At 39.4% G+C, this 25,143-nt stretch overlaps 4 protein-coding genes across 4 annotated transcripts; 1 reads left to right on the plus strand and 3 right to left on the minus strand.

Annotated features, from left to right (window-relative positions):
* Positions 1–2,309: 2,309 nt before the first annotated feature.
* On the minus strand, positions 2,310–4,534 carry rxfp3 (relaxin family peptide receptor 3). The gene has a single exon (XM_018662290.2). The coding sequence runs from the start codon at positions 4,181–4,183 to the stop codon at positions 2,951–2,953; it is 1,233 nt and encodes a 410-aa protein (XP_018517806.1). The 5' UTR covers positions 4,184–4,534; the 3' UTR covers positions 2,310–2,950.
* Positions 4,535–10,586: 6,052 nt separating this feature from the next.
* On the minus strand, positions 10,587–16,925 carry btc (betacellulin, epidermal growth factor family member). The gene is made up of 5 exons (XM_018662537.1): positions 16,624–16,925; positions 15,617–15,724; positions 12,622–12,739; positions 12,181–12,327; positions 10,587–11,888 (listed from the first exon to the last, which is right to left on the minus strand). Exons 1-5 carry the CDS (start codon positions 16,661–16,663, stop codon positions 11,741–11,743), a joined length of 561 nt encoding a protein of 186 aa, XP_018518053.1. The 5' UTR covers positions 16,664–16,925; the 3' UTR covers positions 10,587–11,740.
* Positions 16,926–19,014: 2,089 nt separating this feature from the next.
* Positions 19,015–20,921, minus strand: gng10 (guanine nucleotide binding protein (G protein), gamma 10). Its single transcript, XM_018662287.2, has 3 exons — positions 20,724–20,921; positions 19,880–20,007; positions 19,015–19,777 (listed from the first exon to the last, which is right to left on the minus strand). The coding sequence occupies exons 1-2, from the start codon at positions 20,802–20,804 to the stop codon at positions 19,882–19,884; spliced, it is 207 nt and encodes a 68-aa protein (XP_018517803.1). The 5' UTR covers positions 20,805–20,921; the 3' UTR covers positions 19,015–19,777; positions 19,880–19,881.
* Positions 20,922–21,449: 528 nt separating this feature from the next.
* Positions 21,450–24,019, plus strand: nxnl2 (nucleoredoxin like 2). Its single transcript, XM_018662288.2, has 2 exons — positions 21,450–22,075; positions 23,265–24,019. The coding sequence occupies exons 1-2, from the start codon at positions 21,774–21,776 to the stop codon at positions 23,431–23,433; spliced, it is 471 nt and encodes a 156-aa protein (XP_018517804.1). The 5' UTR covers positions 21,450–21,773; the 3' UTR covers positions 23,434–24,019.
* The last annotated feature ends 1,124 nt before the right edge of the window (positions 24,020–25,143 follow it).

Below are 25,143 nucleotides of genomic sequence, written 5' to 3' on the forward strand. Positions count from 1 at the left end.
AGACAGTGACAGGGCAAATGGGTTCTACCATTTTCTGGCAGCCATGTAAGATTTTCCCCTGAATCATTGGGAGAAATTTATGTTATCTTTCTCTGCTCCTCATTATATCTCTGTTTCTGCCTCCAGGCTTTTGTAAGAAGAGAGATCAGTAGCTCGTTCACTTTTCAAAGCTGTTGTTTTCGCTCTTGTCTCTTATTCGCTTGTAATATACTGACATCTAGAGAAGACAGTCACCGTGTCTGAAGCCACCATGAACATTTCCACCAAACATGTCACAGGTTTCAGGTGCTTATCACTGTGAATCAGGCACATTCGAATGCGTTTTCATATTTAAATCGATTTTTTCAAACGTAATTGTGGTACACAATGTTAAAAAAAATATCTGAATATCTGTTTCTTAGACATTCAAACACATCAAAGGGTCTTCTTTGGTACTCTGGGACATCAGTGGAGCTTGTCTCTTGAGGAACACATGCTGTTGCATTTGAATTTCTAATCATGATTTTGATTGAAGTCATTTTTCTTCCACTGACAGATGAAATGCTCTTTGTGTGAGTTATACAGTTGTGTGTGTGTGTGTGTGTGTGTGTGTGTGTGTGTGTGCAGTGTGGGTGCTGGATTCACCATTGACATCACAGATCTCTCTTGGGTATCAATTTAATACTCTGGTCCTGGGGCCGTTAGCCATTTATTTCTAATTAGATTAGTCTGTCGCTATGTGCATAAAATCAGTCTCTTTTTCTTTTCATTGCCTAATTAAAAAATACAGTGCTGTGTTTATCTCAGTCACTGATGTTGATTGTTATAGTGATTTTGCAAGACTCATGTTTGTATCTCTGTCAGATGATCTGCATGGTCTCTGCTTCCCACTGTCACTGTTTTGTCTCATCACATACAGTATACACACACACACACACACACACACAGAGAGAGAGAGAGAGACAACGTTGAGGCAGTAGGAAAAAAACGAATTAAGGATATCAACCAAATGAGTTTAAGATTATTATTTTATTAGACAGTATTGAATCCAGCATTTAATTGAATCAGGTACTTTGTACAGGTACACTGTTATATCTGTGGTTTAATTGTCTGTCAGTGCAGAGCTCCCTTTAAAAAACATTTATGCAGGATGACAAGTGCCCTCAGCTATTAACAGTACTTTAATATCTTACATAACTGACTGTGGTGGTCAGCTGTCCCTGACATGATGTGTGATGTTTAGTGTTGAGGGTGGCAATTTTCTGTTAGAACTCACAGATGATTATTATTACACATGGTCCTGAATAAATGAAACAGAAGTGAAGGGAAAGCCCATGAGATTACTCCCCTGACTCCTTGCACTTGGCTGCATTTACTCTATTGAGTGGTTAATGGTGCTGCTTGTCAGTAGAAATCAAAAACACATAATTTTATCCCATAAATGCTCCTAATTTCACTGTTAAATCAACAGAGTTAGATTCATGTAGGCACTAATGAAGAGATATTTAAATTCTTTTTGTGTTTGGTTGAGATATGACTAGTTAAATTTATCTTAAGTCCACAGACTGATTGTATTAGGTTGTGCTCAACTTGACATTTAAAAGTTAGCGGATAGCAAATATCAGGAGAAATTAGCTATTGTGAGATTAAGTCTGTTTTAATGGCAAACTCCTCTCTGAAATTTTAATTAGAAGAGATGGGAGAAAGTAAACAAATTAAAAGTTAATGGGATGTTTAAGTTGGTGAAAAAAAAATCTGTATTTATGTTTTCATTAATTCAAAGGGGGGGATTTAAATAGGTTTTTTAATGTGTGTCTTTGTAAGACACACATGTAATTTATGTACATGCCATGTTTTCAGATGCTTCTCTGACCAGAGACAAAAAGCAAAAAATGCTGCACACTGGGTAAATGCTCTTGAAAATGCTCTGAACACAGATATGACGTTTGGACTTTGTGTTTTCATCAGGTGATATTCAGCATGTGACCAAGAAGGCCAGACTTCACCTAATTCAGCCCATTTAATAACACCATTATGGGCAACAGATGAAATGATTTACAACATTTACAACACAGAGCTATCAACTCTATATCCACCACTGAGGTCCAATCAGATTCCCTGAGACAAGAGTAATCTTTATATAGTGAACTTTGTTAACTTATGTGTAGATATTAATTGCATTCTCTCCTTGTGTTTATACAAATTTCCTACTGGTGTAAGAAAATGCTCTCTATTATAATAGTTAAACTAGTTTCATCACTATATATAGTGATGAAACTAGTTTGATGAAACTAGTCATATATAGTGACTATAGTCACTATATTCTGTAGTGTACATAGTGACTATATAGTAATGTAAGTAGTCTAGCTCTAGTATAAATCGCCTTTTTAGGAGTAATTACAGTGTGCAGATATAGATGTGTTAATTTGTTACATAAATGGAATAATTTAAACTGGTAAACTCATTCTGTGGAACTCTCCTGACTCATTCTTATCTAATGTAACATAAGCCGGGGATTTCTGTGACTGTAAAACTGAATGAGTGAATGAATGAATTCACTGTCCACCTGAGTGTTCACATTCTTGTCCTGAGGAAAGAGAAGGACCAGCACGTCACACAATACTGATGCACTTTACTTGCACAATGAAGTATTTTTCTGTATTTTTTGACAGATGTGGCACATTCAAAACATGTCTTCTTTCTTATACACAAGAAAAAATGTCTTTGCCTCTTTTACTGAAAAGAGTAGCTGCGTAGACCCACAAATCTATGTGAAGTGGCCATTTCTGGGGTCAAGCACGAGCCACTGTGATTAAACTGAGATAAGGATCATCTCTGTTTGAGCCTCTCTCATCCAATTTAGATCCAGTTTAGAATCTCCTGACAACATCCAGGTAAGAAATTGGCCAACTAACATAAATGCGTACAAATAAAAAACATTAAAGAAAAAAAGAGTCCCGGGCACTTTAGACTAAGTGCTGTTTTGCGGCAGATCTCGCCTGTCATCGTACATAACTGTCCCCGGAGGATAAAACACCACAGCGGGCTCCTCGGGCGCGCTGATGGGGACCAGGACCTGCCCGTGCTCGTCCAGTTCTGGCTTTGTGGTGGCCGTGATCGGCCTTATGGTGGTCAGGGTCGGCGAAGTCATCCGCCAGAAGAGTTTTTTTAGCGCTTTCCTGAACTCCCGCCTCATCAGGCAGTACAGGATGGGGTTCAGGCAGCTGTTGGAGTGCGCCAGGCACACGGACACGGGAAAGACGTACACCTGCGTGGTGTAGTACTCGTAGCTGAAATGAACCACGTTGAGTTTGATGAGGATGCCCCAGGCTGTCAGCGCCTGGTTTGGCAGCCAGCAGAGGAAAAAGGACAAGACCACGATGGTGACAGACTTGGTGACCTTGGCGCGTCGTTTGGCGCTGGAGGTGTTGATGTTTTTGGAGGTGATGAAGCGCAGGAGGAGGAGATAGCAGGCTGAGATGATGCCCAGGGGCACCACGAAGCCCAGCAGCACTTTCTGGGAGTGATAGAGTCCCAGCCAGAACTGCGCGGTCCCGTTGGTTTCGGGGAATTTGACGAGGCACAGGTCCTCGTTGGAAACCGTGACGGTCGTGGAGAAAACCGCGTGCGGCAGAGCGGCGGAGACGGCGGCGAACCAGATGAAAACGGTGATGCAGCGCGCGGAGCAGCAGTGCGTGCGCCGCCGTCTGCCCTTGAGCGCGGAGGCGAGGGACCAGTACCTCGCCACGCTCATGGCCGTCAAGAAGAACACACTGGCGTACATGTTCATAGCCGTCACGTAGGAGACTATCTTACACATGGCTTTGCCGAAAAGCCAAGTAAAGTCCAGCGCGTTCTCCACTGCCCAGAACGGCAGAGTCAGGACGAACTGGAAGTCGGTTACCGCCAAACTAGTTACGAAAAGGTTGATGGAGGATTTTTTCCACACCTGTTTAGACTTCATTAGGTACAGCACCAGTAAGTTCCCAACCAGACCCAGCGCGCAGACCAGAGAGTAAATGACAGAGATGATAATCCTCACAACAGCGGCGCCATCCCCCACAAAATCAGTTTTGTCAAAGTCTGACAGGTGGAAGTTGTCGCCGGAGGAGCGGTTGGTCGTGTTGAAAATGAAGCTGAAGTTGGCAGCGTAGAATATTCCCCCCGAGCCCTCGTAACTAGCGTCGATGAATTCTCCAGACATTTTGAACTTAAATCCCAGAGGGCAGGATATTCAGTAAAGTCATTTCTAGATCCAAATGCCTCAACCTCCTGGAAAATAAAAATTCTTGGATTTTAAGTTCCTGCGCCAGCCTCCGTGTCACTTAAATGTACATTGAAAAGGTTTTCTGTGAATCGAAATAAACACAAAATTGTCAGGACTCTTGCTGTGTAGGTGTCAGAGCTCCTCGCTGGGTCGCCTTGCTGCATTTTTGAGATTTTTTTTTCTCTTTTTTTCTGTGCGTCTCTGCTCTCCAACCGAGAAAAATCGTCCTGACGCAGCGCTCAGGCGCAATCTGGAGCTGTCCCTGGTTCTGATCAGATGCCATGTGCAAAAAAGGCCATCTTCAAATTAATTTCATGTGGATGAAAAAAAAAACACAAAATCCATACCTCTGGTGAGGTATAAAATAATTTAAACTGTGTGCATTGTATTTAGTTTCCGGTGTAAACCAGCTGTTTATGACTGTGGGATTTCTTTACCCTGTACTGACCAAAATGCTTCGCTGGTTGACAACCCCTCCCACCCATTCACACACCTACACACACACGCATACACACTCTTTCTCTCTCTCTCTCTCTCTCTCTCTCTCTCTCTCTCTCTCTCTCTCTCTCTGTCTCTCTCTGACACACACACACAGATTTAACTGTACTCAAAGCTGAAGATGTTGTTCTCGTGACACTAAAAGCTCTCATGACCCATGAGCTCTTCGTTGTGGATCCATTAATTTTAATTTACTTCCTATTAATTCCTCTTCACGTTGGCTGAAGGTCAGCAGGGGCCTACAGATTCAGTGGTGTTTCACCTTGGTGGTTGGCACAGGCGAAAAGGGGGAGTGAACTGAGGTTAAGATGAGATGAGGGGAAACAGCTCAAAGTGTGGATGACAGGTGAAGTGAAGAGTAGAGGATGGGTAAGGGCATGGCCTGAGACAAAAAGTTGGAGGAGAGAGGTGAAAAGAGGAGAGTAAATTTGATTGTGAACAAATTAGAGACCGCTGTTAGAGTCAGTCTAATGCTATACACAGGTAGGTAGATATTGTAGGCAGGACCATCTATATCAATATATCATGTATATATACAGTGGTATGCAGAAGTTCAAAGGGTCAAAAGAGGATGAATTGATCTCCAAAAATATTAAGTTAAATATGAAAAATTACTTAAAAATTTTTAAGCAAGATTAGTTTTATTTTTTATTTTTATAACTGAGGAGTGAAAAGGGGAAAGGCACCCCAAGAGATCTGAGCTCTTGGATTATTTTTACCAAGGTTTCAGACCTTAATTAGCTTGTTGGCTACAGCTTGTGCACAGTCATCATTAGGAAAGGCCAGGTGATGCAAATTTCAAAGCTTTAAAGCTTTTTTTTTTTTTTTTTTTTTTTTTAAAGTAGCTGCCTAGCACTCTGAAAATTAAAATGACCGACACCCATAAAGCAGGATATAACAAGATAGCAAAGCATTGCAGTTAACAGGAATGGTGGAGGTGGTGTTGAGGTCTGGAAGACCAAGAAAACCTTCTGAGGTAACTGCTTATGGGATTGCTAGAGAGGCAAATGAAAACCCTTGTTTGTCCACAAAAGACCTTTAGGAGGATTAAGCAGACTCTGGAATGGTGGTTCACTGTTCTTCTGTGAAGCAACACCTGTACAAACACAAGCTTTGTGGAAGAGTCATCAGAAGAAAATCTTTCCTGCATCCTCACTACAAAATTCAGCTTCAAGTTTGCAACGGAACATCTAAGCTAGCCCAATGCATTTTTGAAGAAGAGTTTCATGAAAAGATCACCTCTTTTATCTGTTTTGTACAGGGGGTGGATCGATCATTCTTTTGGTTTCTGTTGCAGCCAGTGGCACAGGGAATTTTTCACCAACAGGATGGATGGATTCAAATTAATACCAGCTAAGTCTGGAGGCAAACATCACATTACCTGAAAAAAGATGAAAATGAAAAGAGGCTGTCTTCGACAACAGAATAATAACCTTTGATACATCTCAAAATCCACCTTGGACTACTTCAAGAGGAGCAACCTGAAGGTTTTGCCATGGCCTTCACAATCCTCCAACCTACACATCATTGAAAATGTGTGGATAAAACCTCAATAGTGTAGAGTTGTGCATGCAAGACGGCCCAGGGATCTCACAGAGCTAGAAGCCTATTGCAATTATTTATTAGTTATTTTGAAACAGTAAAAGATTGGAAATCATTTTCAGCTTTCTGCCTTTCGGAAAGCAGGTCATCTTTTATTCACTTCACTTCACTACTCACAGTATCAAACATTTTGACCAAGGGTGCCTAAACTTTTGCATGCCACTGTATTTCATATTGCATGTCTTCAAGGTTATAATGTAACCCATGATAGATAATTATTGCTGGTATTTTCTCCTCTGCCACAACTATATTATATTCTCAAGGATGTACATATGCTTGCTATTGAGGCTGGCTACATGAGCTGAATGACAATAGCTTTGAAATATGAAGTGTAAAGGAATGCTAGGCTATGACATTCTGGGAAATATGTTTGCTTCTTCTTTGCTAAACTCTCTGATATCTTTGCATTCCATATGAAACTGCAGCCAGCAGCTAATTCAATCAGTCAGGTGCTACACCTAACATAATACCTAACAACATATATAACATAACCCAACATAGTACCTAACATAATAAAAATGATGACCCCATGGACTGATGTAGCCAGTTAGCTTAGCTTAGAATAAAAACTGGAAATAGGGGGAAACAGCTAGCTGGCTGGCTGGCTCTGTCCAAAGTTAGAAACAATATCTGCACCAGCACCCAAACTAACCACTACAACCTGCAAATTAACAGCCAATGACATTTTTGTAGGCTAATTTTTGATATCCTTGCTAGCTTGTATTCTTATAATGTACAAAAGTAAGGAGAAAAAATCAGAGTAAAGCTTGTTTATCAACCTACAGCTTTTCTTTATTCTTTTAACTGCACCATTATAATATTCTTGAATTCACAATGGAGCATTTTAAAAGAAAGCAACTAATTAAGCTTCTTTCTAACTCCACATCTACAGATTTCTAAAATTTCTTTTACACTTTTAACTCAACTGACATCATTGTCTCTTGTGCACAGTTTTTCCTGTATGAAACAGTATTTCCCAAGTAAAATATATAAACTCATAAAGCAACATTGTTAAGACCTGTCAGTGTGTGCTCAGGTAACTGGCTTTCATCTTGTTGAAATAAAAAGTTAAATTTACATTTCGTATTCTGTTACACCTATGTATATCATCTGACATTAAGTTTGGAGTATGCAAATAAAAAACAGAGAAGAATATCCAAGCTCAGTGTTATATGAGATGAGACACTGATGAGTGTAAATGTCAACATATATGTTTGTTTGTTTTTTCTAGATGCAGCTTTCCATTTATCATGCTGTATAGTTTCATTTGGTAATAGGGACAGGATCATGTGTGTGAGATGATGTGTCATCAGCTGTGATGATAACCGAATGAAAAGAAAACCAAATCTCTGTTCATTATCCAGGAAGTCAGCAGGGCAAGAACTTCATCCATATTGATGCGTTTGGTCCCTGATCCATTTTCTATTTATGGATATCAAAATGAAAGAAAAGCAAACCCTGAGTCATCTCTGTTATGTTCCCTCACCAAACATTTGCCCTTCATTTTGGGCTTATACACCAGAAATCCTCAGCTGAAAATTAACATGTCAGATCCTCTCTGAACCTCAGTACGGAGGAGGAAAATAAAGGCCTGAGATAGGGAAAATCTCTGCTATAACTGGTCTAATCATAACTGCCTGCCATCCCTGTAATAGTTTTCTGATCCTCCTGGTTTTGGAGGATGTCTTCTCATGACAGCTGATCTCATACAGTGGACACATTTTCAGAGGGAGATATTTTTGCCATTCACACTGTATTTACCCACCAAGGCACCTAACATCTCCAAGATTAAAAAATCAATCATGTTGTGTCTGGCGCTGGGACATTGGCAATGGATCCTTTGGGTCCCATGGGCTTTGATCAATCAGGCTTGTTCTGGCGTATCCCACAGATGCTTGATCTGATTGGGATCTGTGGAATTTGGGGGCCAGGTCACCTCTTTGTCGTGTTCCATGAGCCATTTTTGAGCAGATTTTGTGTGACGGGGCAAATTGTTTGCTGGGGCAGACCACTGCTGTTGGGGAGTGCAGTTCCCATGGGGAGGGGTGTGCTTCGTCTGCAACAGTGTTTAGGTGGGTGGCGCATGTCAAGGTTTCCCAGCAGAACATTGCATTGTTATGAGATGATCGATGTTATTCATTCACTTGTCAAAGGTTTTAATAGTGTAGTGTATATTCCCATTATAGGTTTTTAAAACCTTAATCAGCAAAGTAAGTAGCAATTATAACTGATAAATAAATGTAGTGAAGTAAAAAGTAAAATACTTTACTGTGAATTTTGGTAAAGTAGAAGTATAAAGAAGCATAAAACATATGGAAACACATTTTTAAAAGTATCATAAAATTCTACTTAGATAAATTCCTTGTGCAAATGTTCTTAGATTTTATCACAGACTGAGTCCAAATGTCTTGTGTTCTCAGTATCTCAGAAGGCTGTTGTGTTCTGCTGACCTCCAGTGGTATTCATGCAAACTACAAAAACGGTACACAAACTGATTGAACGAGGGAGGATACAAAACACATTTAACACCCCCTGAGCAACTCCTCATGTTCACTTCCAGTGCTGATCTCTGTGGCGCCCTGTGTGGTGCAGTGTCTTCCAATCAAACTGTATGGTAGTCACAGCACAGCTGTTGGAGCCCCCAGCTTGCAGACATACCAGAGGAGAACAGATGGAAATATTAGCAGTCAGTGTGAAAAGTGTACTGGATGAGCCCTACAGTCACATCTATGCTTTGCTCAAGGTCTAATAGCCACTAGAAGTCTACAGTAACAAATAGTCTTAAGGTTTAAGGTGTTTCAAAATGACACTGGAGGTTTATGAAAGAGATTTTACTGCCTATCTGTTCCAAATCAAACATCTACAACAGTTTGGCTGGTATCTGTCTTTCTTATCAGCCTCATTTCTAAGTCCTGCAGACACACCCCTCATATAGAAACTCACAGCATTCCACAGCTGTCACTCTTTTAAAGACAGCTGGGCACACAGGCCACCTGAAATTAGGTCAAAGATCACCTTCATTGTAAACAGAGCAGAGAATAGATGTCCTTGCTTAATAAAAAAAACTGCAGGTTAGTGCTCCTAGCCAGGCAAAACATGTTCTGTTTGATTAAAAAAAAAAGACAAACAATATCCTCATTCCAAAATAATGATGTTGTGAGAAACATGCTTTATCACGCCTTGGCAGCGTTATCAGTGTATAGCCGTATTTTGATTGCATTTTAATCCATTCTCCTCAAACTTAACTTTGCATTTGCTTTGGTCTAGATTTTGAAATGTTACTTTTTCAGGCATTTTGGAGCATATCAGTTCACAGTAACAGAAGCCAAGCACAAGTCAGTCAGGTCTCTGCCTCTGTAAAATGAATTAAGGTTGGCATATTGCAAAATACATGCCGCCATGTCTTTTTCATATTATTCAGTTCTGGCAGACCGTGACCTAAACAACTGGTAATTTTTTCAGAGGGTATTCAAAGACTTGGGGGAACTTGTGTTAGGGTTAATGTTAGAGGTAGGGTTGGCCATTTTTCAGTTTTTTTTATTGTCACCCACGTGTAGATTTGCTTCCCAATTAGCAGGTGTACCAATGAGACACAACAGAAAGACCAGGAGGATCCAATAACCTAATGGAATAGTTATTGGAAATATGCTTATTCGCTTGTTAAGAATTAGATGAGACAATCGGCATTAACTTTTAACAAACTGATCTGCACATTTTAAAGAATTACATTTGAAACAGTGTTAGTATCAAGGACAAAGTCAGATACAAGACAATTCCCTGGTGCAACAGGATTAAGTCACATTATGTCAGAGGACGATACTGTATCATGTTCACACTCTCATACTGGAATTTGTTGGCACACACTGCTGGCTCCAGCTGGTAATGTGCACTATAGCAACACAACAACACAATAAATCTGTAACCAAAGTACAATCACCTGGAAGGGAGCATAATCTTAATCTGAACATTTCTTGCCCATGTGATTGTGTAGTAAATTGAAACTGATCATCTGGATCACGGGTTACAGAGGTTCTTGGGAGAATTCTAGAGAATCTGAGAGCTTTATCTGTAGAGGAGTGCAAGTCAGCTGTAGTTTTGTGAACTGGAGCGCATGCTGAGGGTACATTGAGTAACAGCTCTAACACCAACACTGCGTAACATGGATCTCATCGCAGCAGATGTTATCTGTGATATTTTCTGTTGAACTGTTTTGAAAAATAAATGGAATGTACAGCGTGTATACAGCACAGTAGACATATTTATTAATATCAACAGCAAAAGCAGACTTAACTGACTTGCTCCTAACTCTCCTAATTCTACATTTAGATGCAGAGTTAATACACATACATATACACATTACCAGTGAAAGGTTGGCAGTTTGGAAACTGTCTCATACAGTGGAGCACTTTCACCTCAGTTGAGCCTCCACACACAGGCTCGGCTGTTCTGCCTCTGTAGCTCAGAGGCTGCCCGGCTCCAAATATACAGATCAAAAAAGCCTCCAGCACAAGTTCTCCTTGTCCTCATCCAACCCAGGAGCCCAGAACTGCAACCTTTAGTAATATAGGAGGCTCTTCTTGCATTGCTAGTGTTGACAAGTAACAATATTCTGTGTGAGTTTATATGGAGACGTTGCTCTGCGCAGAAGAATAAGTGATCATAACTGTTGATTTTGTGATTATGATTTTATAATATCAACACTGTGCATTCGTGAAATGACCCTAAAGCAATAGTAGCAGTAAACAAAGCTGAAATAATATGACACAAAACTACAGTGTACTGTAGCTGCTGGTACTTGTTATTTCTGTACATTCAATGATTTATTTACGTGTGAGTTCCCCAGTGAGAACATGAAGTGCAGCATCTTCACACAGTCTCTTTCCTCTAATTTTTCAGTGTCTCAGTGTCCCACACAGACCAACAACCTGGTCAACTGTTATCACTGGCTGCCAGCTGGTGTCACAGTTTTTTCCAACATAGCAACAATTTATTTAGGGCTGTGCAGTCAGCAACACTTAGTGAAAAGCTTCAGTGCCTGTTGCTTCACAGTATTGGAAAAAAGTGTCCTTGCCAGCACACAAGCAGCCCAGCACTCCTCTCCACCTTGTGTTTATCATGAATCCAAGAAGGCATCTTCCTTGTTCTGAAGTTTCCAACAAGGCTGTCCTTTAAGAGAGGGAGTACAGACTCGTGTGCTCCTGCCTGATCTAACACAGCCAGAGACACACTTTATCCACAAATGTCCCTCCTCTGAGCAGGCCTCAGTCCTGTCCAGCAGAGAGGCACCCCCTATAGCACACCGCCGTCACTGTGAGACAAAAGGCAGCAGCTGCCACAGGAAGGACAAAATCCCTCATATCTAAATAACTCCCAGACTTGTGGATGTACACGTGCTCATACAGCATTTGTGTGAGGTGGCTCTGTTGAGTCTGGTGTTAAGGTTGCGTGTGTTGCTCTGGTATCCATCATGCTGAGCTTCTCTGTCCCATTCCTTGGTTCTTCCCTCCGTCTCCCCCTCTGCCGACACAATCTGTACCTACGACTGACAGAGAAACAAACATGTTGTATGTAGGTCTATCATTTATATGCAGCAGAAATAACAAAAGTAAACCTTTTCAATGAAAAAGTTAGATGATTTAATGCAAAGCTAAGCTAACTGTCTCCTGGCTCCCACTACATATTTGCCATAGAAACCATGTGAGCAGTGTCAATCTTGATCCACTGAGCAGTGTCAAGAGCATGAATAAATGTAGCTCCCAACATATCAAATGACTACCTTTAAGTGAATTTTCTACATCAACCACTGAAACACAACCATACACACAAAGGCTTACTGTGAGCAGATGCAGATGAATACAATGAGAAGAATGAGGGAAATGAGCCCTGCAATCACACAGGCAATGATAATTTGTCGTTTCTCTCCTATCCTCCAGTCTAAGTCCACATATTCACACCTGGAGCCAATGTAACCCTGCTGACACCTGAGACAAAGACAGAGAAAAAAAAGATTACTTTCACTGCTTTCATTTCCACCTGATTTTCTGTCAGCTTTCATTGCAGATGTCTGCTTCAAATATGTCAGGAGATATTGTGATATCAAAAATCCATTACAGTGCAGGAACATAGCGTACAGTTGAACAACCTTACTGATTCAGATCATCTTACTCCCTCATTGTTGTTAAGTTTCTTCTTCCTTTTCTCTCCTGCCAAATGAAATCGATCTTTGTATTCCTCTGTCATCATTATCTACATATTTTGCAGCAGATGTTTCCTACCTGCAAGATGGTGTCTTCTGTTGTTTAATGTAACGACACTCCCCATGGACACAGTAGTGCACTAGTTCCTCAGGACATTTTGAGAAGTGGCCGTTCCAATCTCCTGCATCCGATATGTCTGAAATTAAATTTGTGTGCGATGAGTGAAACATTTCATTTACCTGTTAAAGTTCATGGTATATAGTTGTATGCAAAGGTTTGGGCACCCTTGGGCGAATTGCATGTTGATTTTTGAAGTGAAAAGTAGTAAATACAGCCCGCGCAGCATTGGCATATGCACAAGTTTGGGCACTCGACTAAGTCAGTACTTAGCAGCCACCCCCAGCCCTCTAGGTTTTTTGTCAAAAAGCTAGGTGAGCAGATCAATATTGTTCTTTTAAAGTACCTATTCCTTCATTGTAGGGCCCACAGATGATAGCAGGTTAGCTTAGCAAGAAGACTGAAAAGAGGGGGGACACCTATTTGCACCCCTGAGGTTCACAAATGAAAACATCTCTGTTCCTGGCCAAAAAATAGTCCCCAACCTAAACAATTGCAAAACTAATCCTGTGCTGGCAGGTGGATTTTGTTACCTTTGCACAGAGCTAGGCTCGCTGTTTCCCCATTTCCAGTGTTTTTGTTAAGTTAGGCTAATTGCCCACTGGCTCTTGCACAGTATTCAGTCAACATGTCCTCCAATTTAAATGTCAAATTATGTTGTTGGTCCCTGCTCTCCATAACAACACATATCAGTATTTTCTGACCTTATTTCCATTTCAGAAATTAAGCAATTCTTAAATGTTATACTGCTGTGGCCAGAGGTTTAGACTTGGGCACAAAACAATTTTGTTAAGTTAAGAATATATATATAATATTACTTGCTTGATAGCATCACAAGGCTTCCTCCTGTGCAGTCATATACCATGGTTGTTAGGGGGCTTTGTCACTGGAACATGAGGATATTCCATTTTTCAGCATTTGCTAAAACAAGTGATATATTGTTTTTCTTGGGACAGTCTCTATTTAGAGCACAGACGTGATAGTGGTATTAATCCTCTCGACTAATTTTTAGGAAACAAACTAATTTCCTAAAGTGTTGATCTATCTCTTTAACTGTGCCACATTTTGTCAGCTTGCTTCTTTAACTTACCCCCTCACCTTCCTGACGTGGCCTGATGTATAAATAGATAGTCTGCAATATGATCTGGAGAGGAAGCCTGATCATTCAGTGCCAGGAAAGCCTGGTGTAATCAGGGTCTCATTAATCACGTGTCTCAGTTAATGTAATTCTTTACTAAATGAAAACAAGTGAGATACAATTACAAATCCCATTCTCCTTGTCTGTCTCCGTCTCCCCTTTTTTCTGTATCCTACTTACAAACACACACTAAAACACATCGCTGTTACTAGGCCATAATGCTGAACTTCTGATCACCAGTTACACATGGTGATTCTCATACCACAGGCTGCCGCTATCTTTACAACCCATTCCCATGAGATTATCTTTGAGAAGGAGCTTGTAAAACAATACTGCTGTTCAGGTGACATGAATGGCACCGCTTCAGTTGTTAGCTGAAACATGAGATTCAGGCTTGCTGCCATGACCTCGGTGCTGTCAAGAAAAGTATCCAGTCACAAAGTTTAATGGAATAGTTTGGGGAAACACATTTAGCCAACGTTTATTTGCTTTTTTGATGAGAGTTAGCCTAGATGAGAGGACCACTCTCATTCCAGCCAGCCAAGCACTTACGCTTATTAATTTCTTATTTCTTTAACCAAATGAAATGAGGTCGCCAATCTTGTAGTTAAGCAAAGCCAAGCTAAGCTAACCTGCTGCTGGCCAGTTTTTATATGATAATGTTAGCGATTGTCTTATCTAACTCTTGGAAAGAAAACAAAGAAGTGGCTGTCCCAAAATGTGGAGCCACTCACTTTTTAAAAAGCTAATTTTGGTAAAGAGGAACCTTTATGGTGAAAAATATTTGATGTTTGAACCACTTATAAACAGCTTTCATAACAATAACCAAGTCATAAGTATGACTGGGAAAGCTGAACTGTTCTGAAGGCTCCAATATATCTTAACCCTTTGTTCAAATTACTTTCCTGTACTGTATTTTTTTTTATTTTTTATGTAAACTATTTGCTTGCTAGGTAATATGACATTCTTTGATGAAATGGAGCTAATTATTGTGTCTATCTATTTTGTTTTATTGGTTGTGTTTATTGTTGAAGAAAGCTGGAGTCTCCAGCAATTACAGTAGCACAGGAAGACTAAACAGTCACCATTCTGAGATGTCTAATGACATGAACACTCGTAACTTGTAACATTTTTGCCTTCCCTCCCATATGACGTGAACGCAGCATTAATCTGTCAGTAGTTTCTATAAATAGCCAGCAGAGTGAGTTGACTCTGCCTCTTTCCAAGAGATGACACTGAGAAGTCCTACTAGTGGTTCATCAGTTCAAACTTTGCCGAGTTGTAATGTAAGTGTTCACCAAGTGGAGTTTTACACATCACTACAATAAAATGGGTTACACTATGCAAAATGCCTATTACATGGAGGTTAGTTGTTACTTAAATACTTATAACCAGTAACTGCCAAGTGTTAGAGCTGTGTAGCTAACTGAACCAGTTGACAAAATTCATTAATTAAATTAATTAACTAGTTGACAAGCTGATTTGAAAACTCACCACCAAACTAGATGGTACTTACTAAGAGTTTTGAAAGGACTTATGTTTAAACTTAGTGATGGATTTATGAATAGCTGGTGCAACCCAGTTCTGCTTTCTGAACAGTGTGGAATATGACTCCTCCACAGTTAACTGCCTCTTTCTCTATATTTTTCTTTTTTTCCTTTCCTGTAAGGTGTGTCTGTGTGCAGATGCGTTTGCATGTTTATATCCACATTTGTGCTTTACCCATTCTTCCATTAATCCGCCACCTTACACCTGCAAAGCAACCAAGCATTTATGGCACCATGAAGGAACCGCCCCTCACCTCCTGTCCATATCTACCTGTGCAATTGTCTCCGTTGCCATGGTGATGACAGTGGGACACAGTTCGATTGGCAGACTCGTCGGTGACATTCCCCTCTGCCAGGCAGTATTTGCATAAGGCTAGAGCTGCAGCCAGAAACAAACAAAAAAGCACATCACACACACACACACACACACACACACACACACACACACACACACACACACACGCACACACACAATAAATATATGCACATGCACAACACAATGCTCAAACATTTTAACCAATAAGTAACCACATTCACTTTGCTGTTTAGGATCTACAGAGATAATAGGAGAAAAACATGATCACAATCTGAGTTATTAGTGAGTCATGATGCCAGCCAGCCTTGTAGGGTAGGAGAGAGTGGTGATTTCTCCCGTCCACGCCCACTTGTGTCTCAGTCACACTCTCTCTATATAACACACAGTTTTACTACTCTAAACACAAAGCATACTAACTACCCTGATCCCACTCAAAGTACTTAAATCACATAAGAGTTTAACCACTGATTGTATAAACCAATATATGGGGTGTTAGTTCCCAAATGGCATATTTCATTCAACATTAGGGAAGCCTGTTTTGACAATGACTAGTACTCACAGGTGATACATTGCTGGTGTATGGACTCTTCATTAAATCATTAACCAACACTGAAGTCTGCTGTACAAATGTAGCTCACCAGTTAAAGCACTGTCTTCAAACTTGATTTGGCTGCATTACTTGAAAAACATGGCTGTTGAAAAAGTGCGCCAGCTATCAAAACAATGTAGAATTAACCCATACAGTGGCATTTTAAACACTGTGCATGTACCTAATGTAGAAAAGTGTCACTAGGAACATGCATTAAAAAGTATCAAATATAATCATATGTAAACATCATTTTGTGTCTGTCTGAAGTTGCCAAACTCTCATATAATAATGACATTATTATATTATAAACCAGCCATCTGTTTAAAAGAGAAGGTGAACACTGATTCAATGATAAAACAACAGGGAACCTTACCTGTTACTAGTCCTACATAGAATGCGTACACCTTGGCCATCTCCTCACTTGATAAACACGCTCATCCGAATACATGAAAGTTCAGTGTCATCAGTGAATAGAAATCAGACAGGATCAATCCTCTCTCAGAGGTCAATGACCTTTGAAAAAGGTGTGGACATGTTGTTAAAGTTCTCCTGTTGCGTGGCGTGTTTTGGTCCTTCATTGATGGTAGTTAAGCTCATCGTCAGACGGGAAAGCTTGAGGCTAAAACCAAAGAGCACATACAGCCCGAAGTGGCTCCCTGGATTGTGACTGGACTGCAAGTACAGAGTACTGTGAGGACAGAGAAGGGGGTGGCACTGAAACCCAACTCTGCTCCCCGCCCACACCTTTAAAGGAGAATATGCCTCCATTCAAAACACTCAGGTTATTTCCTTGTCAAAGAACAACTGCACCTTTATACCTCTCTTTCCCTTAAGAATTCTTAAGAATGAAGTGACAGGCAGGACATTCATTGACAAAAAACAGCAACCTGTTTGACAGCAAATCTCTTAAGAGAGAATACATTTATATTTTCCCTTGCATTTATTAATATATAATTATATATATCATTAATATATAATGAGTTTTGAAGAGGACTGACAAAATAAGCCATGGAATAACACTGCCGCAACATCTGGACATGTTCCTGGTCTAGACTGACTCCTGCAGAGTATGATTCAAGCGGAAGAAAGTTTAATGTCAAAGTTCAAGTGGCTACAACTAATACTTTACTTTACTCAAGTATTTCATTCTCATGACACTTTATACTTCTACTTCAATACATTCCAGAGGGAAATATTTCACTTGACTCCACAACATATATCTGACACCTGTAGTTGTGAATTACTTTATAGATTAAAGATTTTACAGATAAAACATATGATACATTGTTACTGCACTTCTGCTTACACATCAATGCATCAGTGATAACGATTTTATAATATTTATAATTATAATATTTATAATGGGCCTAAACTGAGTACTTTCACTTGTGAAACTTTTTGCTGATACTGTGTACATACTTTGACCTTTGCCTTTTGCCATTCCCTACCTGTTACTTTTATGAAAGTAAAGTATCTGAATACGTCTTCCACCACTTTCTATTCTGCCTCAGGAAAATTGAATAGTGATATTTTTAGTCCCTCAACATGACCAGCAGATGGCATAAGTTGACACTTTCCCTTTTCAAAATAAATAAAGACTTTCCAATGTGTCCTTCAACATCTAAAATTGTACTCTGAAAACCTGTGTTCACCTTTGATTTTTACGATACCTGTGTGTGGCCAGCCACCCAAAATGACACATAACAAGTAAAGTTATGGTTAGGTTTAGAATTAAACCAGCCTCTCTGTGACTCTCTCATGCCTTTCCTATGATTAAATCTGCATATGAGAAACAGGCGACCTATTTGGCAAAGGATAAGAAAACATCAGAACATGAAAAGAGAGAAACAGTGTATGAATGCTGTGCCAGAAACATCAAGCTGCGCAGGAATGTGTTTAACTAGCACAGAGGGTAAAACTGCACAAAGAGCAACAAGGTTCTAAATCTATTTAGATATGTATATATCTATACTATATATCTATACAGATCATTTCACACATTAAATGAACCCTTTGTGAGCCACCCAGTTCAAACACCACAGCAGGGAGTTTGAATGGAGGAAGTAAACCAGTCCAGACCAGTGGACCAGTGGTTTTGCTCAATCCTGAAGACATTTTGGAAGAAGATAATTAGAGAAACTAAAAAATGTTGTTTGTTTTGTTATAGTGGAGCCTGCCCCATCTCATATTACCTTATTGCAAACTATGCTAAAATGTCTCCCTAATGGCCTTCAATTATAGAAAAAAATGTTATATTACTCAGCATCCCACTTAAAACACTGAACCTGAAGTTCAATTCAGCAAGATTTTTTATATTTATTTAAAAGTGAATTTGAAAAGCCCTTTAATGTAAAATAAGTGATTTAAAATGGTTGAAAAGAATACATTTCTGGTAAATATTCTATGAAATGTATAATAAAACACGACACAAGTATATTTAAATTACATTTCAAACTAGTAATTATAATTTGAAGATAATTATTATCAAGTACATGTAGAAATATACTGGAAGTTTAAGTTTAATTATATGCTATGATAACATTTAAGATACATTACATTCTATAGATCATGTACATTTTTTGCACCCACTTTCTTGCAGGGAGTGTCCAAAAGGAGGAACATCTGATTGCCTCGGTGTGGCACGCATTCAAACAAAGGTTGTCAGGGTGAGGAGGCATTAAAATTGGAAAATTATTGAGACTCGTCCAGAAACTGTGCAGGCTATTGAGAGGAAAAGGAAGTGACAAAGTAGAGAACCATCTCATGACTGGCTAGACCACTTTTATGCTGTTCTAGACTGTTTCTGAGACAATGTCCATCTTCACACATCTATAAAGCAAGATCCACATTAAAACAGTGTATTCAAATAAATGATATAAACAGACACCAACATAGATGACTAAACACTCTAAAATAAAACCAAAATAAAACATGATTCATAGAGTAAAACTTCTACACCATGATGATTCATATACTATTCTGTTTCCAACATAGAATTCAGTACAACAGAATAAATGAGTCCAAAACGCTTTAAAAAACTCAAAGGTTGAGTGAAGTGGAACTGTGTGTTGAGTGTCTGCAGCAGTTTTGGACAGGAAGACCCAGTTTCCTCTCTCTCACTGTGCTCCTAACTTAGACTGAATATCAGGAAGCTCAGACACCGTGAGATTCCAGGGTATAATTTAGAGCCTGGCTATAAACATCCGCTTTGGATAATCCATAGATAATCACTATATGACTCTGCCACTGTTGACTGTGTAAAGTAGCGACCACACTTATACAGCAGTAGCTTTCAAAAGGTATTTCAATAAAGACTAACATGAAGTATATGATGCCCTTTAATGTTAAAAACATTTGTATGGCAGTACACTCATGTAGTAAAATGATATATTTATATTTATGTGTTTTTCTTCAAAAACATGATATTAACATCATATAAAAGTAGTAAAAAACAAACAAAAATAACCCAAACAGAATTCCGTTCTTCTGTAAGTGAGATGCCACAGATGTGTTCACTTCTTCTTCCTCTGCAAAAAATGCAAAACTTTTTATTCCTCATTTGAAATTTAGCGACATAGGTAAGAGGTGTTTACTTACAAATAAAGGCTGTAAACTTTGTGAACTCTAACCTTCACACTACAGCACAGGAGCGTGGCTCTCTGAAAGGGTTGCTGCCGGTGGGGACTCCGACCAGCAGGGCATCTTTGCCTGCGTTCTGCAGACAGTACTGCTGGAGCTCTGCAGCCGCCTGGGACACCTGGGAACACAAACACAGAGATGTTTGTTTATATCACTATCTGTTAAGTCACCATTTGTAAAGGGTTTATATGCATCAAATCATTTCCTTATGCTTTACAGATCAGTTTTAAGTCAGTGTTAAGAATTTCTTTTGGGTTGCCAGGTAGTGAAAAATCCTCCTGCAAGATCAAACTTGCTTTATCTTCTTAGTTGTTTAGTTCATTAGGGAGATGCCTTCAATCAGTTGTTTGACCACTTACCTTCTTGAAAAGGGCTGCAAGTCATCTGGACTAATCATCTTAAATTTACAAACACAGCTGACATTTCATTACTGACCTATTAACATTTCCAACTGCAGACATTAACATTTATACCTGATAGTATATGATGACATATTCATGAGAAACTGGATTCTATTTCTGATGAGGAGCAGTCTTCAAAATGAACTAAAGAACTAAAAACAAGTTTGATGTAAGTAATTGTTAGTAATGGCTTATTGGGTTTCGCTACCAGTAAGGAATGACTATTTTTTGTATTTTTGTACAAAATTCATATTTTGTATTAAGTAGAAGCAAAACATGTGTTATATCTAATTCAGTAGGACGGTTATTTTCATTTTGTTGTATAAAACAATGAAACAAATCGAGAAAAGCAGGTTAGTAAACCCTGAACTCTAACTCTTAACACATTAAAACTTTTAGCACATCATGTTTTTCCATCTTTCTTTTGCTTTACCTTGATCCGTTCCACACTGGCCTCAAGCTTCAGTTGTTCTACCAGCCGTCGCATGTTGGATAAATTGGAATTAGAGGTCATGTTGTTGGAAATTGTTTGGGGAGAGAAGTATTCCTTGTTTAAAAAAAAAAAAAAAAGTCCCTTCAGTCTTTCAACGCAGCAGTTGACTACACTAATGGGCAGCAAAAGCTCAACAAGAAAAGAGTGGCTGCGTTTCTTTCCAAAAGACCTCAGTCCTTATCTTCCATAGAGACAAGGAAGCACACTGACCTCCACATGTACTTTATATGCATACTTCTGTGTGTGTGTGTGTGTGTGTGTGTGTGTGTGTGTGTATACATTCATAATTGTATATATATATATATATATATATATATATAAATTCACAATTGTTTTTTATTAATTCATGAGTTTATTGTATTTAGTGATTTTTGTCCCCCCCAAATATATGTTGATCCTGTTCATTATTGTTTTTCTTAATATGTTTATTTAATTTATTGATTTTTCCTGATCTATTTTACATTTTCTATAAATGTTGTTCTTATGTATAAAATGATTTTTATCAATATATTAGTTAACTTGTTTGCAATTACTCTGTTTTTTAAAGATGATTGCTTGTATGTTTTACACATACACGAAGCAGACATAAAACCTGAAATGTTTGTTGGTTATTTTAAAAAACAAAATAGAACAGAACAAAACTACGCATGCGTCAGTGTATACTGTCTGAAAGTGCAGTGAAACGTCGTGCTGCTGCTGAAACAGCTCTCTGCGCCTGAAACCCACGTGGTCAGCGAACCACAACACCGTCTTCCTACGTTCTCATTGGTCCACAGGTGATTATCGGGATTGGCTGTAAGTGGCTTTAACCGAAAGGTAAACATTACTGGAAAGTGGGAGAATCTTCTTCGGTGAACCAGCACTTGTTCCTCTTCAGAACAGCGTCGAGGCTTTGAAACCAAACAGGGGGGGAATGACCTGAAACTCCACTTAGAGCTGTCAAACCTCTCGGACTCATTAACTTGAAGTGTATCTCAGGGTTCAGCAGACATGGTAGAGGTCTTTACCGGGCGGACACTCCTGAACAAAGACGGGGATTTCGTCGACCCCGAGGAGGCGTTGAGGAATAAAGTGGTGGGGATCTACTTCTCTGCAGGATGGTGTCCGCCTTGTCGGGACTTCACACCCATCCTGTGTGATTTCTACACGGAACTGGTTGAAGAGGGTGAACCTCCTGCTCAGTTTGAAATAGTTTTCGTCTCTTCTGACAAGTCGAGTGATGATATGGTTGAATATTATCATGATATGCACGGAGACTGGCTTGCTCTGCCCTGGACGGATGACTACAAACAGTTAGTATAAAAAAAAATAATAATGAAAAGTCAATGGAGTTTTGGTCATTTAACTTGGAAAGTGTGCGCTTATTTCTCTTAGCTCTTTGACTTTCTCTTAAATACTTTACACAAAGATTTCTTAGTTCAGTATAACGTAATTGTCCGCCATTAGTTGTGCTTTATTTGTCCTGTGTCTCATTATGATTTAACACTATGGTCTATACAGCTAATTAGACTGTGCTCTATCTTATGTAAAATGCTTATGGGGGTCACCCTCTCAGGGATTAGGTGCAGAGCAGACAAACCTCCTCCCACAGCTTAGTCCAGCAGTGACTTAAAGACTGATCTACTCAATGTTAACCTCTTGTCCAGGTGGAAATACTGAAGTATTAGAGCTGAAATAATCCATTAATCACTTAAGAGAAACTTCACTGGCAACTATTTTGATAATCAGTTCACTCATTTTTCAATCAAAAATGCAAACATTTTCAGTTTCAACTGTTTCAGCCTCTCAATTTCGAGGATTGATCAAGAAAATAAACAGATTAACTGATTAGGAATTGACTAATTATTTGCAGCCTTAATCATTAGCAATGTATCAGTTTTTTAAAAAGCTGTCAGGCAAAAGTAGTGGAGTAAAAACAACAAGATTTCTCTCTGAGGAGCAGATGTTCAAAAACCACATTAAATGGAAATACTAAAGCAAAGTACATGTATCTCAAACTTCATCATCAGTGCTGCAACTAAATATATTTTTGTTACAGTCCACTAGTGTCAAATTTAAAGTACCCCCTGTGCAGGCCAAGTGGTCACCATCAGAGTTATTCTATTAGATATTGTGGAATTGGATTGTTATTGCTGATGCATTAATAATGCAAGCAGCATTTTAATGTTGTAGCTGGTCGAGGCTGAGCTGATTCTGGCTACTTTATACACTGTTGGGTGGTTTCATTTACTATATATGCTCAGCAGCTCTCTGTTGGCCAGATAAATATAGTTTAGTCAGTGGAGAGTCTTAAATATAGCAGGATTTAAGTGCATTCAAGTTGCATTAAATGGGAAAGCTAAAGTAAAGTATAAGCACCTTAGATTTGTACAGAGGTACTTGAGTAAATGTACTTGATGTTCCACTACTGTCAAGCATGTAATTATCTGTTGTCTGTTTTTAAATAAATGTGTGTCCTTGTCTCTCTTTTCTCTCTCTCAGTGAGTTGAAGCAGCGGTACAAGATCACAGCGGTGCCCAAGCTGGTGATCGTGAAGGAGAACGGCGACGTGATCACAGACAAGGGCAGGAAACAGATCAGAGACCGAGGCCTGGCCTGTTTCAGGACCTGGCTGGATGCTGCAGAGATCTTTCAGAACTTTAAGGGTTAGGAGACAATGATGAGGAAAATGACGACCCATCTTTTCACATGGGCTACCGTAATATAAAACCAAAGTAAAGTCTTTCTGCACTGACCTCAGTCCAGTCGGGGATTAAAAGGATATGAAAGATCAAGTTACATCTCTGAAAAATTTCAGTTCAGTTTATTTATTTAGATTTTCCTCTGTTTCAATTTTGGTTCAGCTGCTAACAAGTCACGCTTTGATGAGATGTTTAGATTTTTTTTAAATTTATTTATTTTTTACCTAACATCCTATGCATTTAAGACAAATCTCAGGCGTGTCTGTTGTGGTTCACGTGTGAGAAATGCTCTGCTTTTGAGACACTGTTTAATATCAACACGTAAAGGCTACAGTAGTTTAGCAGTTTATTTAAAAGTATATCAGCTTATGTTCTTTATAAGCGAGTGCACTAATCAAACATACACTAAATAGATACCTTCTTTCCAGAGAGTTTGCCTTTGTCTATCTCCAAAAGTTTGACTTGTAGTTCTACTTTGAGCTGCCTGTATATTTTTATATTTTGTTTTTCATGAGTTGCAAAGACTGGTAATTATTAAATATATATATTCTGTGATTTGAGGTCTGGATTTGTTTTTATTGTCTGTTTTATCCATCATTTCTGTCATAGTGTTAAGGAGCCTCGGTGCACACCCCACGTGTTATAAACAAAGTAATTCCCTTTTGCCTCGTTAAGATGCAGAAAGCCCTGCAGGACATTGTTTCTAACATGCTAGCACATTTGCATCCTTGGCCCTAATTGCCTTTTTCCCTTGTGTATGCTGACACTGCTGTTATCGCTTTGTACATAAAAAACATCCAACATGCGTGTCGACATTGTGATGAGTCTGCACAGGGCTGGTCTCTCCAGGTGTGTCTGCTTTGTAATATTAAATGCTCCAAGTCTTCAAAGAACACAATGTCACACCAGGAAATGCCCCGAGGCTCCGTTCGGGAATAAACTCGGCCAGGGGAGGGTGGCAGCTGGCAAGTCTCAGAGGGCAGTACAGAGAAAGGGCTTTCTCAGATCTCACAGCCTATCAAAGAATAAAATGATGCAACTCCTCACGGTAGAGAGATGGAGGATGAAGCACATGACCCAAATTGGCATGTTAGAAAGAAACACAACAAACTGATGGACAGCTACTGCACTTCAAAGTGAATACAATATGTATTATCCAGTTGAGACTGAACTTTATTGATTCAGTTTGCATCATTATTCCTCTGGTGTGCTGCTTTTCAGAATTGTGGAAGTTGCAGTTTCATGCTCCGCCACAAGGTGTCACTATATCATTGTAAATCAAAGCATGGTGTTTAATTCCAAGGTTTTACCTACATTCAGGACAGTTTACCACCACACACGCTACACTTGGAGTGCATGTGTGCACCAGCAGTATAATCAATTTCAGGGAATTTAATCTTGAGGTCTGTGATGATGGGGTTTCTACTCTACTAAAGGTTGTGGTTTTGTCATGGCTACCACACATGGACAATTGAGTTTCACTGTGCAGAACGATGTAAGTGCAGTGTGATATTAGCAGACTGTTTCAGTAGTATCTTTTGGCTCACTTCACTGTAAATCCACAGAATGATTACTGAATGGCCCCATGGGGCACAGGCCCAGAGGCCCGAGGGACCAAAGCCACAGTGTGAAGTGACTTTTATCATTTCAAACCACAGAACCACAGACAGGTGGAAAAA

The sequence above is a fragment of the Lates calcarifer genome, linkage group LG9, assembly GCF_001640805.2.
Source record: "Lates calcarifer isolate ASB-BC8 linkage group LG9, TLL_Latcal_v3, whole genome shotgun sequence".
NCBI classification, from domain to species: Eukaryota; Metazoa; Chordata; class Actinopteri; family Centropomidae; genus Lates; species Lates calcarifer.